The sequence below is a fragment of the Aedes albopictus genome, chromosome 3, assembly GCF_035046485.1.
Source record: "Aedes albopictus strain Foshan chromosome 3, AalbF5, whole genome shotgun sequence".
NCBI classification, from domain to species: Eukaryota; Metazoa; Arthropoda; class Insecta; order Diptera; family Culicidae; genus Aedes; species Aedes albopictus.
In genome coordinates, this window is record NC_085138.1 from 399,432,927 (window position 1) to 399,450,243 (window position 17,317).

The window sequence follows — 17,317 nt, forward strand, 5'->3', positions numbered from 1 at the left end:
TAATGACCCCTATGCATGACTAGAGTTATGAAATTTTTGAAGCACTTTCAGGTGAATTGAAGCCTCACGAGACTCCAAAAAAAGTTCACAAGGAACTCCGGGTAAAATCCCTCAAAGAATTTTAGGAGAAATTTTTGAAGGAGTTCCTTGAAGGATCCCTCGACAAATTCATGGAGGAATCCCAGATGGAGTCCCTGAAAGAGCTCCTGCAGAAATCCTTGAGAGAATTGGAGTAGAATTCCTTGAATAAGTTGTAAGTTAGGGTAAACTACTAATGAGCATGCGACTTTACCTGGAATGTTCTCTCAGGGGCTTGCCTGGCTTTCCTATCCGAGTGGGCCGTTATGTTGGGAAGGGGATCCTCCCGCCGCTCTCACTACCGCCCAGATAACCGACACACACGCTTGTTTTACTGATAATCGCATCCGTCAAAGAGAAGTCTTAACGAATTCTGGGATTACCCATCAACATATTCAAAGCCCCATTAGAAGATAGAAATAGATGAAGAGAAAAAAAAGATTCGTGAAGATGAAAATCTGTATCCGAACGAGCATAACATCATGATCCTAAAATATTTAATGGCGCTTGACGTCAAATTTACTCATTGCTCTCTTGCAACTCATTCGCTTGAAAAATTTAACTCAGTGGATATCTACGGATCTATGTTATCTATTATCTAAAGAAACATCCATTTCGTAGTCTATAGTCCAACAGTGACAATGAAGCTCATAGAAAAATGATCCACTCTAATGCAGAGCTGATGCAAACCGATTTGCATTGAAGTCAGAGCAGGGGATATTACCTGAGCAACAACAACGACGACAACGATGGACGCTACGCGCCATTTCAATCAAAATGTGAGCAATCGATAAATCTCTGAATGGGGGAGCTCCCACTTGAGTGCGATGACAACGACCAACCACGCAGAAGACCAAGGTGCATACCACGCCGAGGCACGTGTGAGATTGTTTTTATTGCAACTCATGAAACTGGACACTTTTGATGATTTCATCAAGAAGGGTACACCCTTCATGAAGCTAGGAGGTTGGAGAAAGACCGGTCAGGAGGATCTAATTGAAAGTGCGCGATTGATTATGGGTGTGAATTCGCGTTTTATGGCGGAAAACTGGCCCTCATCAAGCACGGCGAGGCCAGTGAAGGATGCTGGTTATTCAATCAATGTTGCTGCCATGCCATCAAGCCCCGGTTGTTGAATGGGTTGTGTAGTTATGGCTTTATGCGAGAATCAATAACCATTTCTTGCCGGAGAAAAGATGGGCGCTTTGTTTGATGGCAAATATGCCATTAGCTTCGTGATAAATTGATTTTCAACATGTAATTTGGTGCGATTGGAAGTCATTTGGGGGAACAACTTCTTGGATTGGTACTTTGTTATAAGCGCCTTGGATGTTGAGCATTGGTATTCAGAAATGATATACCAAGAGATCTAATCATATTACAAAACTCAAAGGTTCATATATAACGTAAAACCTGAGCTGTTTTATGCTCGAAAGGATTGATATGATGCTGTGTTCCTTACAAGTTTCTTCCTCATGATTTCCCGGGTCAATATGTTAACAACCCCTAGCTAATAGTTAATTGCTAAGCTGATTGTGCAACCTGGGCACTGGATTCTGACTTCTGCTAGTTTGAAGAGGTGTTTCTTGAGCGTCTGTTTACCAAGAAGATGCAACTCAACAGCATTTTTTTAAATATCCAGTGACTGAGAATGCAATTCCGAATCGCGTTAGTTTTATCAAAAGGGGTTTCCACAGAAGGATTGCAAAGTCGTAACATGAAACGTGGAAACTTTTAATCAATTCGCACTTCTGGCTCGTGGACTGCAGGAACTGGCTCAATTCTATATCGCGGTTCACTGAAAGTTGCATAAATTCCCCGCATATTGTTCCAAATCCTTCCCAACTAAGCTGAATTATATAGCCAAGTTTCAGGCAATTTGGCTGACAAAAACCCTCCATGACGAAGCTCCAGCAATGATCCGGATGGGATCAGACAAAACACTACACTACATCACGAAGGCTCTGTCTCCATTTTGGGCTGATGCAGATGGTCGATTTGGTTTTCCATGACGCCATCATGGGAGATCCGTGTCACTTGCGATCTTCCAATCACCATGTCATTGTTGCCACAAAACTCTGCAAACAGCTTTCCGTTCACGCTCATTTCTCCGAGACCACGGCGTCCCATGACGTGCGCATAGTCCGAGCTGTCAGAATCATCCTTCGCGTTGAAGTCGCTCATGAGTATCAAGGGCGTAGTCAGCTTTTCGACCTGGGGGGGTGGTTATGCAAGCATCCTTAGCAAATTTGTACCTATTAGCTTTTATAACTAAACGCAGCATAATGAAATCATATATATAAAATCCCAGCGTTGTCTGTCTGTCTGACGCTTTGAAATGTTTCATGGAAATCTTTCACCATAGTTGTAGCACTTCAGAAATAGTAAGAAGAAGAACTTTTTGGAATGATCTGGAACATCAATATTCTGAAAATTCCAAGAATTTTCTGGAAGTTACTGAAAGCTCCAGCGAAAAGAAGGTTCTGGAATGTTCCGGAGCATTGAATTTCTTGAATAATCGAGACCTTCTTGAAGTTTCTGGACGCTCCAGTAAGAATATACAATATCATTGTCGTTTTCGTTTTTGCGGTCGAGCTACACCGGTGTAGCACTTTTGCACCGAAAACGTTCGTTTTTGATTTTCGTGCTACACCGGTGCTACACTTTTTCTGCACCGCGCATGATGGTGTAGCACTCAAAAAATCGGGAGTGTCGCTGGTGCACACCGTGTCCACCAATCAGCGTTTGCAAAGTTGTCAATATTTTGGTGTTTATACACGCAACTGCACCGAAAATGTTCGTTTATTCAGCGAAAAGTGTAGCACGAAGCGGTGTAGCACCGCCGCAAAAACGAAAACGACATATGACACATCTTCTTTTTGGCATAACGTCCCAATTGGAACAAAGCATGCTTCTCAGCTTGTGAAAATTGAATATTTCAGAAAAAAAGAAGAACGTTCTGGAATGTTCTGAAATATTAAACTACTTTAATTTTCGAGAACTTTACGGAAGTCTCTGGAAGTTCTCTCATCCTCAGCATATTTTTGCTCAATACCCGCGAGTTTACTACTCGGCTGTATGCGCTCCGAACATTCATTCACGGTGGCTGAAATGAAATGAAAGATTTGCTGTTTCTGAGAAGCTTCTAGAAGTTTCTTAGCATTTCAGGGATTAGAACCCTGTAACAGTTAAAGGTGTGTATTCGGAAGTATACTTTCTGGCGTTTTTCATTTCTGAATACATGGTAGTATACCTTCTGGCGCTTCTGATGAGTCCACTGCTGAGTGAAATGTTTCGCATATTTACAATGGCTTCTGAGGAAACTTCTGGAAATTATCATTCCAGAATGCTCAAGAATCTTCTTAAGGGATGAACATTTTCTAAATCTAAATTAAGGAGAACAAAAACGGCATATGAATCCAGGTGTTGTCTATCTGCCCTCCCATCACGCTTAATAAAGTTTGACTGAAATATTTCACGTATAATTCGGTGGGGCCAACATCATATGATCTCACTGTTCGAGATTGAAGTCGAATCGAAGTTGAAGAATTGAATTCAAAGAAACTCCTTTTTTACAAGAACGTCAATGTAATTCGAGAGGTTTCTGTTTCAAATGAGAACATTTTTCTAATTTTCCTGGGCAAAGAGGAAGAAGCAGAAGAGAAGAACAATATTCTAGAACATTGTGTATGCCCCGGAGGGATGAAAATACTATTTATACAAATGTTCAAGAGTTTTCCAAACATAATGGAATACAAAAAAACTTCACCAAGAAGAAAAATAAGTTTCTGTAACATTCTAGATCATTCTTTAACCCCTTCGGGAAGACTTTTTCCACCAACCTCGCCGGTTTAGAACGCGTCAGCGAGGTGCAAATGACCCAACCGTCCTGAAAGGGTTAAAAGATTCGAAATGCATTTTTATAATGGAGATGAAATCGAAGATTCATGAACATTCTCAAACTTCTTCGTAGGAATCAAACCAATAACATATATGTTCGAGTATTTTTCACAAATAATAGCATATTTAAAAACTTTCTGCTTAGAATTCGGAGAAGTTTTTGGAGCCTTACATGGCAAAGAGATTAAGTAGTAGGAAATTCTAGAACACTTCAGAGGAATAAATATGGTTTCTGAATAAAGTTGTAGATAAGCAAAAAATGCATACAAACATTTTTAAGTCATCGTCATAATTCTTGGGATTATGAAAACGTGGCTAGCCACGTCGGTTCAGCTAGTTAAGTATATTAACATTATAGTCTTAAAGCATTATTTAATCCGTCAGCTGTCACTTTGTTGTATTTTGTTCAATACGTTAAAAAAAGCTCGCCTGATCTACACAAAACAACGTGATGCTGGTAGCGGTGACCAATTTCTGCATTCGTAATCCTGAAAAAGTTCTTGGGTACATCCCTGAAACGATGTTTGAAGGATTCCTGAAATTACCGAAGGAACTCCTGAATGAATATTTGAAGAGGTCACTTGAGGAATTCCCGGAGAAATCCCTGGAAGACTTCCTGGATAAATCCCTGAAGAAAAACCTGGATGAATCCCTGTTGCAATTCCTACAGGATTGCCTGGAGGAAGCCCTGTAGAATCCCTGGAAGAATTCCCGGCGAAATTCCCGGAGGAATCCCTGAAAGAATTTTTGAAAGTATACCTGTAGGAATTCCTGGATAAATTATGGGAGGAATACCTAGGAAAACCTACATAAATTTGTGGAGGATTTCTTGGAAGAATTCTTGGAGAAATCCCAGAAGGGATTCGTGAGGGAATTCTCGAAGCAATTCCTGGAGAAATCTCTAGCGAGATTCCTGGAGGAATGCATGGAGAAACTCTGGGCGTACTTCCTGGAGGAATATTTGAATAAGACCTAGCTGAAATCCCTGGAGAAATTTCTTGGATGAATTCTTGGAGCAATCCCTGGAAGACGTCCTGAAGAAATCTCCAGAGGAATTCTGGGAGGAATTGATGGAAAAATTTCTGAAAAAATCCTTCGAGAAATTTCAGGAAGGAGGAAATTATGAAGGAATCCCTTCAGAAATCTCTGGAAATATTTCTGGAGATAATCGTGGAAGAATCCCTTAAGAAAATCCTGAAGGAATCTCTGAAGGAAAGTCTGGAGAAATCCCTGAAAAATTCCTGAAAGTATTCCTGGAGAATATCCTGGAAGAATCTCTGAAAAAATCCCTAAAGGATTTCTTGGGGAAATTCCTAAAGGAATTGCTGATATAATTTCTGAAGGATGTCCAAAAGCAATTCCTGGAGAAAATCTGGGAGAAATTCCTGGGGGATTTCCTGGAGGAATTCCTGGAGAAGTTCTTGGAGAACTTCATGGATAAAATCCTGGAGGAATTCGTAGAGGTATTCCTGTGGGAATTTCATAAGGCACCATCCACAAATTACGTAACGCACTAGGGGGAGGGGGAGTATGGCCAAGCGTTACGACCCTTGCAATTTTTTTTGGTTTTTCATACAAAAAGAAGCGTTACGGTGGGGGGAGGGGGGATAAAAAATGTCGATTTTAGCGTTTCGTAATAAATGGATGCTGCCTAAAGAATCTCTAGAGCAAATCTTGGAAGAATTACTGTATGAATTTCTAGAGAAATCTCCAGAGAAATTCTGGGAGATTGCTATTTCTATTATTTTTCTATTTCTGAAAAAAAAAATCCCTTGAGAAATCCTTAAAGGAATTCCTGAAAAAATGCCTGGGGGAATCCTTGAAGAAATTTGTTAAGAAATCCCTGGAGGAATTCATGGAGAAATACCTGGAGAAATCCCTGAAAAATTCCTGAAGGTTTTCCTAGAGGATTTTCTGGAAGAATCCATAGAACTCCTCAAGGGTTTCCTGTAGAAATCTTCGAAGGATTTCCTGGAGGAATCCTTGGGAAAATCCCTGGAGAAATTTCTGGAGGTATCCCTGAAGCTATTCCTGATGGAATCTTATGAGAAATTCCTGGAGATATATCTAGAGGAATCCCTAGAGTATTTGCTGACAAAATTTATGAAGGATGTCCAGGAGCAATGCCTTGAGAAATATTTGAAGGAATTCCTGAAAAAAAAAACGGTGATAATTCCTGGAGGAAGTTCTGGAGAAATTCCTTGATAAAATCCTGGAGGAACGCCTGGAGGAGTTCCTAGAGGTATTCCTGTGGGAATTGCTGGAGGAATACATGATGGAATTCCTCGTCGAATCTCTAGAGGATTTTTTGAAAGAATTACTGGATGAATTTCTAGAGGAATCTCCAGGGGTATTTCCTAAAAAATCCTGAAAGTATTCCTGGAGAATATCCTGAAACATTTTTGGAAGAAATCCCTAGAGGATTTGATTGATTGTTTGATTGATTTGTCTTTATTAAAGAGACTTTCAGCCCTTGGCTGGTTCGTCTCTCCTAGAGGATTTCCTGAAGGAATCTTCGAAGGATTTCCTGGAGGAATCCCTGGAAAAAATCGTAATGAAATCTCTGGAGGAATACTTGAAGCAACTCATGAAGGAATCTCAGGAGAAATTCCTGGAGGAATCAATCTCTAAAACAATTCTGAAGTTATTCTTGGAAAATTTCCTAGAAGAATATCTGAAAATATCCCCAGAAAATTTTCAGAAGAAAATCCTGGAGACATTGCTGACACCAGGATGTCCAGGAGCAATTCCTGGATAAATACTTAGAGAAATTCTTGGGGTAATTCCTCGAGAATTTCCCGGAGGAGTTCCTGGAGAAATTCCTGAATGAAATCTTGGAGGAATGCCTGGGGGTTTTACTTTGAGAATTGCTGGAGGAAACCTTGAAGGAATTCCTGGAGGAATTCTTACAACAATTACTGAATAAATTTCTGAGGTAATCTCTAGAGGAACCATGGGAGAAAATTCTGAAAAAAATCCCCTGAGAAATTCCTGGAAGAATTTCTAGGGAAATTTCTGGAGAAATTCCTGGAGAAATCCTTGAAAGAATTTCTTATGGAATCCCTGGGGCTTGTGGAATCATTGGAGAAATCCCTGGAAAAACCCCTAAAGTAGTTCCTAGAGGAATTTTTAGCAGAATTCCTGGAGGAATCCTTGCAGCAATTACTGGAGGAAGATCTGGAAGAATTCTTGGAGGAATTCCTTGAAAAATTCCAAAAGGTATTACTAGAGAAACCCCTGGAAGAATTTCTGAAGAAATCCCTGAGGGATTTCCTGGAGAAATTCTTGGATGAACTGCTGACATGGGATTCCTTGATTAATTCCTGGATGAATGCCTGCAAGAATTTCTAGAGGAATCCCAAAAAAAAAAATCCTGAAGCATTCACAGGAGTCTCTGTGCCAATTCCTGGAGGAATATCTGGTGGAACTCCTGGAGGAATCGCTGAAAAAACTCCTAGAGAAATCACTGCAAGAATCCAAGGAGGAATCCCTGAAAGAATGCCTGGAAAATTTCTGGAAAGTGAATTCTTGATGGAATTCTTGGATGATTCTGTGAAGTTATTCCTGAAGAAATCTTTAGAGGAATTCTGGTACGAGTCTCTGGAAAAAATCCTTGAAGAAATCCCTTAATGAATTCCTGGATAAATTTCTGTAGGAATTCCAGGTGGAATTCTAGGAATAATCCCGGAAGCACTTTCTGGAGGAATCTCTGGAGGAATCTCTGGAGGAATGCCTGGAAGAATTCATGAAGGAATGCATTGAGGAAACCTTGGAGAATTTCTTGGAGGAATTTCTGAAAAGAAAAATTGTAGGAATTCTTGGAGGCATCCATGGAGAATATTCTAGTGGAGTGCCTGTAGGAATTCTTTGAGGAATCTCCAGAGGAACTCCTGGAGAAACCTCTAGAGGAATTTCCTGCGGAACGGATTTTTTGGAGGAATCTTTAGATGAATTCCTGGAGGAATTTGTAGAGAAATCCCTGCAGGAATTCCCAGAGGAGTCACTGGAAAAATTCCTAGAGGAATTTCTGAGAAAAAATCGTGGATAAATTTCTTAAGGAATTCGTAGAAGAATACCATGAAGAAATCGCAGATGAAATTTTTGGAGACATTTTGGAGCAATGCTTAGAAGAGTTCCTGAAGAAACTCCAGAAGGAACCGCGGAAGCAATTTCAAGAGGAATTAGTAAGGGAATCCCTAAACAGTTTGTTGTTACGAGTGGAGAGTTCTTCGGACTTCCTTTAAGCACACTCGGTTTTGGAGGATGAGTAAGCTAAAAGCTGAAATTTAATTTTGTTAGGTATGGGTTATGTTACAAATTTACAATGACTTACATTTACTTGTCCTTCCTCATATACAATCCACTATCGCAACAAACAAATCGTACAGCCAGATTCGTTGATCTAAATAATTCAATGGGTTCAATATATGCTCAAATTTCACAATATATGCAGTACTTACATCAGAGTTAAATGATATTAGCAATACTCTGAACAACTTAAAAACTATGATTGTTTCAAAAAATCCAGTAACAAATGCTTCTATTTATATTTCGTTTGTTTTGTTTTCTTTTCTAAATCAAATCCTTGCCCTATCGGCATCTACGTATACAGTCCTCTCTTAGCATTAATCAAAGAGACGGCCGTGTTGCCAGTTGTTAGACGGGCAGTTTCACCGTGCGCAAATACACCGCAACACTTCCCCGACCCGTAAAGCTGGTTAAGCAGCTACTGACCAGCTTTGCTTTCTTCTATGTCCAGTCGCGCTATCTTGGCAACCGGGCGTTTCATCATCCCAGTCGCCGTCTGTATCTCCGCCTCACGAACTCTACCATCCGTTCCTTCGTTGACTTTCACAACTCTTCCACGTATCCATCCATTGCGAACCTTCTCCTCTACGATGACAACCAAATCTCCCACGGCAATCGGCCTCACTTCTCCAAACCACTTCGTTCGTCGGGCAATGGTTGGCAGATACTCTCTGATCCATCTTCTCCAAAACTGATCTACCATGGAGCGACACAGCTCCCAGCTTCCTCTGCATACCATCTTCGGCTCTACCAGGATCTTAGGAGGTTGTTTCACACCTGTTGAGCTCAGCAAAAGAAAATGATTTGGCGTCAGTGCCTCTTGCTGCTCCGTTTCTAATGGAATGAACGTCAAGGGCCTGGAGTTGACTACGCTCTCTGCTTCTACAATAAACGTTGCCAGAGCTTCTTCTTTCGGGATCTCGGTCGTTTGTATCGCCGCCATCGCTGTCTTGACAGATCTGACCAAACGCTCCCACGCGCCACCCATATGCGGCGCTGCTGGTGGATTGAACACCCATCTGGTATTCGTGTTGGTGAACGTCTCTGCAATCTGTCGGTCCATCTCGATCATCTCCTTGCGCAAATCGTTATTCGCCCCCACAAAGTTCGTCCCTCGGTCGCTGCGTATTTCTACCGGAGCGCCCCTGCGCCCGATGAAGCGGCGTATCGCTTGCTTGCACGATTCCGTCGAGAGTGAGTGCGCCACCTCCAGATGCACGGCACGAGTAGTGAGGCATGTGAATAGCGCTATCCATTTTTTCACTGTGCTTCGATTTACCCGAACGGATATCGGGCCGAAATAGTCGAGCCCTACGTACGAAAAAGGTCGTTCATACGGTTTTAGTCTCGCCTCGGGAAGTGGAGCCATTCGTGGAACTGCCGGGGTCGCCTTCTTCACCTTGCACATCTGACACAGCTTTGCTATGTTGCGAACTGCTGCACGAAGGGCAGAGATATGGAATCGCTGCCTCACTTCGTTGACTATTGTTTCCCCATTGGCGTGCAGAAACCTCCGATGATACCATTGTAGTAGCAATCGGGTGACTTCGTGCTCCTTCGGTAGGATGATCGGGAATCTCGTATCGTACGCAACGAAGGTAGCGGCGGAAATCCGGGACTCCGACCGAATCACGCCGGCGTCATCCATGTATGGCGATAGTGTCCGAATCTTACTCGTTCGTTCCAGCCTACCACCTTTCATACTATTCTCCTGCAGCTCCTTGGAAAGCACTGCAACCTCATCTGGATACTGCTCCCTTTGCACCATCCGGAAAATGTTGATCTCTGCTTGCGCTAGTTCTTGCTGCGTCAGCAGCCCCATTCCTAGCTGATCCTTCTTCACTCTTCGCAGCACATTCCGACAAAATCGAAGCACATAAGCTACAGCTCGCACTAAACGGGTCCAGTTGGAGAAACGCTTCCAATCCACCACCAGACTCACTGTTGCGTCCGTATGCACCATACATGCTCGCAGCTCTTCGGTCGTTTTCTGTTCCGTTGGTTTTAGTCCTGCGGGCCATTCGCTTTCGGGTGTACGCAGAAAGTTCGGTCCTCTGAACCACTGACTATTAGGAGATAAGCAGGGACCTCTTCCCCACTTTGTCGCCAGATCTGCTGGATTCTCCTTTGTTGGTATCCACCGCCATTGTTCCACGTCCGATTTGGACAAAATTTCACCGATGCGGCATGCAACAAACTGCCGATAATTTCGATGGTCAGAGTTGATCCAGGCTAGCACCGTCTTCGAATCGCTCCACATAATCACTCTGTCTATTTTCATCGAATGCCCGTTACGAATCGTCTTCAGCAGTCGAACCCCGATCACCGCTGCCATTAGCTCCAGCCTTGGAATGGACAAAGCCTTCAGAGGAGCTACCTTCGATTTTCCACCGACCAAAGCTACCTCTTCACCATCCGCAAACTCCGCTCGAAAATACGCTACACAAGCGTACGCTTCTTCGCTGGCATCCACGAAGATGTGTAGTTGCAGGTCGATGACATCCCTCTGCGCACGTTTGGGAAAATAACAGCGGGAAATACGCACTTCATCCAGGCGTTGAAATAGGTTCGTCCAGCGCGACCACTTCTCCTTCAACTGTACCGGTATCTGCTGATCCCACTCCGTGCTCAATCTCCACAGATCTTGGATAAGGATCTTTCCGTGGATCAAGAAAAAGCACAGCAGCCCAATTGGGTCGAACGGACTCATGACGACTCGTAATGCTTGCCGCTTCGTAGGATGGTCTGTATCAATAGCCAGTGTTGTCGAAAAGGTGAAAACGTCTTCGTCCGGTTTCCAGTACATTCCGAGCACTCGTTCCGTCGAGCAGTTCTTGTCCAGCCGGAAACTTTTCTCGACTACCGCATCGCAATCCCCGACCCGTTCGAGGACCTCTTTGGCATTCGACAACCAGTTGCGCAGGTAGAACCCGCCGAGAGAATGCACGTGCTTGACCTCCGACGCAATCTTGATTGCTTCCTCGACACTGTCTGCGCTATCGAGATAATCGTCCATGTAATGTTTTTTCACGATTGCCTCGGCCGCTGCTGGAAACTCTGCTGCATATTCTTCGGCATTTTTATTTTTAACATACTGTGCCGAGCACGGTGAGCAGGTTGCTCCGAACGTAGCGACATCCATCAGGTAGACGTCCGGGACGTGCGAAGGGTCCTCCCTCCAAAGCAACCGTTGGGCATGACGATCCTCCGGCCGAATTCGTATTTGATGGAACATTTCCTTCAAGTCTGCACAGAATCCAATGCGTTTTTCCCGGAACACAAACAAGACGTTTAGCAGTGTGTTCAGAAGGTCCGGTCCTTTCAGCAACATCGTATTCATTGAAACTCCATCAACCGTAGCCGCCGCGTCGCAAAATATTCGGATTTTCGTCGGTTTCTTGGGATTGATAGTCACTCCCAATGGAAGGTACCACGTTCGCTTCGGATCTGCTTCGTCGAGTTCCGCCTGCGTAGCTTTGTGTATGTAGCCCTTCGTTTGGTATTCAGACCACTGCCTTACTACACTCTCCCCAATTGCCGGATCTTTCCGAATGCGTCGCTCCAGGCACTCAAGACGTCGAACCGCCATCGGGTAACTGTCCGGAAACTCAAAACGGTCGTATCTCCAAAGAAGCCCCGTCTCGAATCGTTGACCGACTCTCTTTGTAGTGTTCTGCAGAATCTGCTTCGCTCGCTGTATCTCTGACGACTCCGGGCATGGCATAGCAACGACCCCTAGACTTTCCACGGCAAAGAACTCCTTCACTAGATCTTGCAGCTTCTGGTCATTCTGGCATTCGCAGATGTGAAAACTGTGTACACGGTCATTGTACTCGCTCTGCATTCCATACACTGTCCATCCGAGCCGTGACTTAGCTGCAATGGGCTCTCCGGGTTGCCCTTCTCGCACCTTCAACATAGTCGTGACGTGTGCGTTATCGTTCCCGATAAGAATCCGGGGAAGAGCGTCTTCGTAGTCCTTTATCGGTAGGCCTTTCAGATGTGGAAAGTCCTGGGCGAGTTCCGCGTATCGCAGCGACTGCCGTGGTAGATCTAGCTTGCGCACAGTTCGCACATCCTTCAATGTGAACCTTGTCTGACCATTTTCTCCGGATACGTCCAAAGTTACTAGCTGAGATTCTGCTTCAATCCGCTTCACGTTAGCTGTCCACTGCAGGCAAAGCGGTTGGGTTTCTCCTTTGACGCCTAGTTGCCTTATGATTTCCTCATCCACCAGCGTCTTCGCAGATCCATCGTCCAAGAAGGCGTAGGCTGCTACGGATCGATTGTTCCCATATAGTTTTACTGGGATGATTCGAAACAGCGCCGCTCTGTCAGAGGAATGGTGGTTGGTAATCACATTCGCGGCAGCTGATTTTGCGCCGGTCCTTTCATTGGAATTGCTAGTTTCCTGCTTGGAATGTAGCAGAGGGTGGTGCCGGAGCTGACAGTCGTCGATTCCGCACTTTTCCCGAATCCTACAAGGACGCTTGCCATGTAGACCCAAGCAGATACGGCACAATCCAAGCTGTCCCGTTCGCTTCCAGCGATCATCCAGCAGCTTCTTGGCGAACACGGAGCAGTTCTTCACACGATGATCAGGGTCCTTGCAGACCAAACACGCTGGATTCGATGGCTCTGGTTTGTTAGCGGAAATGGCCTTCTCCTTCACTGGTGTCCTCAGCACCTCCTCCGAGGAGTGCGTCCCACAGAAACCTTTATCTTTGCCGTCCTTCACAGCTCGCTGCGGCTGCTGCTGCGGTTGTTGCTTCGGATCGTAGTGCAGAGTTACATCCGTCGCTGCTCGGACCAGAGTCGCCATGTACTGCGAGAATGCCCGAACGTTTACTTCCGCACACCGTTGCTTATACAGCGACCAATCTAGCTTCATGTTAGCGGGCAGCTTGTCTACCAGCTCGAATAGCAGCATCGGGTTATTGAGATGTGTTTGATGTCCTCCCGCTTCTAGGTGATCGCTGAGGTTTTGCACCGCCATTCCGTACCCAATCAACGTAGGGTCTGGGACCATTTGGGCAGGAGCACCTATTTTGGGCACTTGCTGCTGTAACTCAGTCAATTTTGAACCGATTGGCTTGATTTTTGAGACACGATCAGCTAGGCACAGTAGCTAGTCATGTTTCAAAATTCAAGTCAATCGGTTTGAAATTGACTGAGTTATAGCAGCAAGTGCCCAAAATAGGTGCTCCTGCCCAAATGGTCCCAAACCCTATCTAGTCGATCTTGCTTCGGTGCTGGCGCTCCACGGACTTTCTGCAGCAACGTGTGGATCAGCAGCTCCGGTCTACCATATAACGTTTCGAGAGTGGCAATGACGTGAGGGACCGCTGTCGGCAAAAGCAGACGACTGCGTACTGCTTCTAGTGCATTCCCCTTTAAACATCGTTGCAGCCGAGCCAAGTTCTCCGCTTCTGAATACCCACACGCTTGTGTTGTATTGGTATACGAGCTGATGAACAGTGGCCAGTCCTCTGGGTTTCCGGTGAACGTTGGCAACTCCTTCGATATCACTTGTCGGGCGGCAATCTGCTGTGGGCTCGGTCCCCAAGCTGGCGCAGGAACACATGAAGTGAGATCTCTTCTCGGATACTGCACGGGACTTTCTGGATTCGCCATCCTCTGGACCGCGGGATCCTCGTTCGGCTGGTTCCTGCTCATCGACGGTCGCTCCCGAGGGATTCGCCACAAATGTTCTCGTTCTGTTGATTCTTGTGGAACACTTTGCACTAATCCATGTACGCCGAATGCTTGATCACTTCTTGGATTCACTTCCACCCGCGAAATTTGACTTCGAACCCCGCCGGTTTGTGATTGACTGGGGAGACAGCGGGCTAAAGACACTGGAATATGGGATTCGTTTGGGAACCGGTTGTTATTGGGGCTCGCATGTACCAGTCTAAGCGAACATGCGAACATTGATAATTGCCACTCACACCGGATGCAGTGATCACTGGAGGAACCGCGGAAACTCCTAAATTATCGCTGACACCTATCTGTAGTACGGTTTCTGACGTTCGTCCGATCATACCTTCTATCGTTCCCTCACTAGCTGAACTTTCTAAGGAAATACCTGCCAACGCTCTGCCTAGTATGTTACCAGCCGGCTGCGTTTCGCCGCCCTGACTAGCCCCTATTCTGGATGTCGTTGCGATTCCCTCCTGAAGCTCAGCTTCTGTGACGGTAGCCGCTGTGGTCACTATCGTCGAACTCAGCATCTCGTTCTGTTTCTGCTGCCATTGCTCCACCTTGCTGCGTGAGCTCTGCTGCGAGGACACACTGCGGGTATCGCTTACCTCATCTCGCTCGATCTCTTCCCGTAGTCGGAAAGACTCCTCCAGGACTTCTGATTCCAGTTCCAGCTTCTTGCTCTCCAATTCCAGTCGCTTCAAAGCCAGAGCCTTCTGCGCTTCCAGTTTCTCCAGCTGCAACTGGGCCCTCCTAGCACGGGCGCTTGAGCTGGTCCTTTCCGATGACACGCTACTGTGTTTCGACGTCGACTTACCGGTGTTTGTCGTCCCCTTTACCGCCGCAGAACTAACCAATGGCTGCTGGCACTTCGGACAGGCGAAAGTGCGATCCGGATCAACGATTTCGTCATCAACTCCGACGCATTGGAAATGCCACAATGACGTGCATTGGCCACAACTAACCATCCTCTCCGTGACCGGATTGTTGCATACCTGGCAGCGGGACGTACCACCGGTCGCACCTTTCGCACTTCGGGTGCTCATTGGCATCTTGATTGATCTACTATCAAGTAAATCTTTTAGATTGTTGTTACGAGTGGAGAGTTCTTCGGACTTCCTTTAAGCACACTCGGTTTTGGAGGATGAGTAAGCTAAAAGCTGAAATTTAATTTTGTTAGGTATGGGTTATGTTACAAATTTACAATGACTTACATTTACTTGTCCTTCCTCATATACAATCCACTATCGCAACAAACAAATCGTATAGCCAGATTCGTTGATCTAAATAATTCAATGGGTTCAATATATGCTCAAATTTCACAATATATGCAGTACTTACATCAGAGTTAAATGATATTAGCAATACTCTGAACAACTTAAAAACTATGATTGTTTCAAAAAATCCAGTAACAAATGCTTCTATTTATATTTCGTTTGTTTTGTTTTCTTTTCTAAATCAAATCCTTGCCCTATCGGCATCTACGTATACAGTCCTCTCTTAGCATTAATCAAAGAGACGGCCGTGTTGCCAGTTGTTAGACGGGCAGTTTCACCGTGCGCAAATACACCGCAACACAGTTCCTGGAGGAAGTACTGAATAAATTCCTGGAGAAAATCCTTAAAGTAAACAAGGAGAAATCATAAAAATAGTTTATGGGAGAACCTTTGGAGGAATTTTTGAAATAAGTTGTTCCAGAAAGAATCACAGAAGCAATTCACGAGTTAAGCCCTGCAGAGTTTCTGGGAGGAACCCCTGGAAGATATTTTAGAGGAATGCCTATGGGGATTAGCGTAGGGGTCTCTAGAAATAATCCTGGAGAAATATCTAGAAGAATTCCTGGAGGAATCTCTAGAGGCATTTCTGAAGGCATTCCTGGATGAATTTTTGGGGAATATTCTTGCAGCAATTGCCAGAGGAATAATTCCTGGAGGAATCTCTGAAGAAATTCATGGAAGAATCCCTTGAGAATCTTTGGATGGACTGCCAAAACAATGTATTGTACAATATTTCAAGGAACTCCTGGATTAATTTTTAAAATAATCTTTGGTAGCATTTTCTGAAAGAAATTTCAGTAGAAAAACTTCCAATGCATCCAGATGGAACTATTTGAGCACTCTTTAATGGAATTCTTGAAGGAATCTAAAACAACCCCCCCCCTTCCCGTGGCTACGCCAGTGAGTTGTTGGCCTATGGTCTCCTATCCACCGTGGAGGGGCTGCCACCTCAGGTATAGCCTCCGGTGGAGGAGCATTTCATACTCAGCCGCTGGATGCCAGATTAGACGCTATTTGAGCCGCACCTCCTTGGTGAACAGACGCTCGAGAAAGTACATCCTCAATTTAGTCAGAAGGATAACAGTGTCCAGGCTGCACTACCAGCTAAGCACACAATTCTTAGCTGGCCGTCTTTGTCATCCCTTGACTCGTGGAAGCATGATGTAAAAACATGTGAGGACCCGTTTTGCAGCCCACTAGTATTTCAAGTGGGTTGTTTATTAATTGGGTCGGAGAATTTATGTTTCAGCATGGTTTAGTGCCCGGTATGGTGCCCAAATCGACTAGAATCTCAAGATAACAGACGCATTCCTTTGCGCTTTTTAACAAACCTCAATGAAACGAACAGTCGTGCAAAACACATTGGTTGTCACCGTGGTTCCTGGGGCACAGTGGTTAGTAGTAGTTGATGGAATAACCTGAACCTCGTAACATGAAACCGGGATAAATTCAGACACGCGATATTGTATGGCCGTCGGGTCTCAATTGGCGCGGAACATCTTATTGATATTGTTATGCTGATGTCGATTGCATGTAATTAAGGTCCACAAGGACAGGGGACATTTCTTTTCCCGGGAAAAAAGAATGTCTATCGGAAAGGAAAACAGCCGAGCCCTAGATGTGTGGGACGTGGGCGCGAAACAGCCATTTCAATTAACGGTTATTAGACAGGTTTGGAATTGTGGCACTCTTTCGGTTTCGCGTCATGATGCTATACATGCGGGGAAGCATTTTGTATCGCAGCCCTGGCAAGATCGACGTCGCTGATAGCAGCCCGTCCGCACTGCTACATTGAAACGAGTGGTGAAAAAGTGCATTCAAGACGCGCGATCCGGGTTTAACACCTTGTTAGCAAGCTGAGGCGCGCTGTTGAATAAAGATTTGACGCAGATATCGGCGGGATAATCTATCATCCTGGAGAAGATGATGACGCCGACGAAGACGTCGCTGGTTAAGTTTGGACATTCATCACTTCGGAATAACCAGTCAAAGTTTTCCCACAATCATGTTTCATACATAAATGCAACAGGTGTCCGGTGTCTGGTTGTATC

General features: G+C 44.8%; 1 protein-coding gene across 1 annotated transcript; it reads right to left on the bottom strand.

The window, feature by feature from the left end:
• Positions 1-8,704: 8,704 nt before the first annotated feature.
• LOC134290994 (uncharacterized) lies at positions 8,705-13,315 on the bottom strand. The gene has a single exon (XM_062858236.1). The coding sequence runs from the start codon at positions 13,313-13,315 to the stop codon at positions 8,705-8,707; it is 4,611 nt and encodes a 1,536-aa protein (XP_062714220.1).
• Positions 13,316-17,317: the final 4,002 nt, after the last annotated feature.

What these genes read in the sequence shown, in the direction of transcription:
- LOC134290994 (XM_062858236.1), bottom strand. Translation starts at nt 13,315, where the DNA reads ATGGTCCCAGACCCTACGTTGATTGGGTACGGAATGGCGGTGCAAAAC.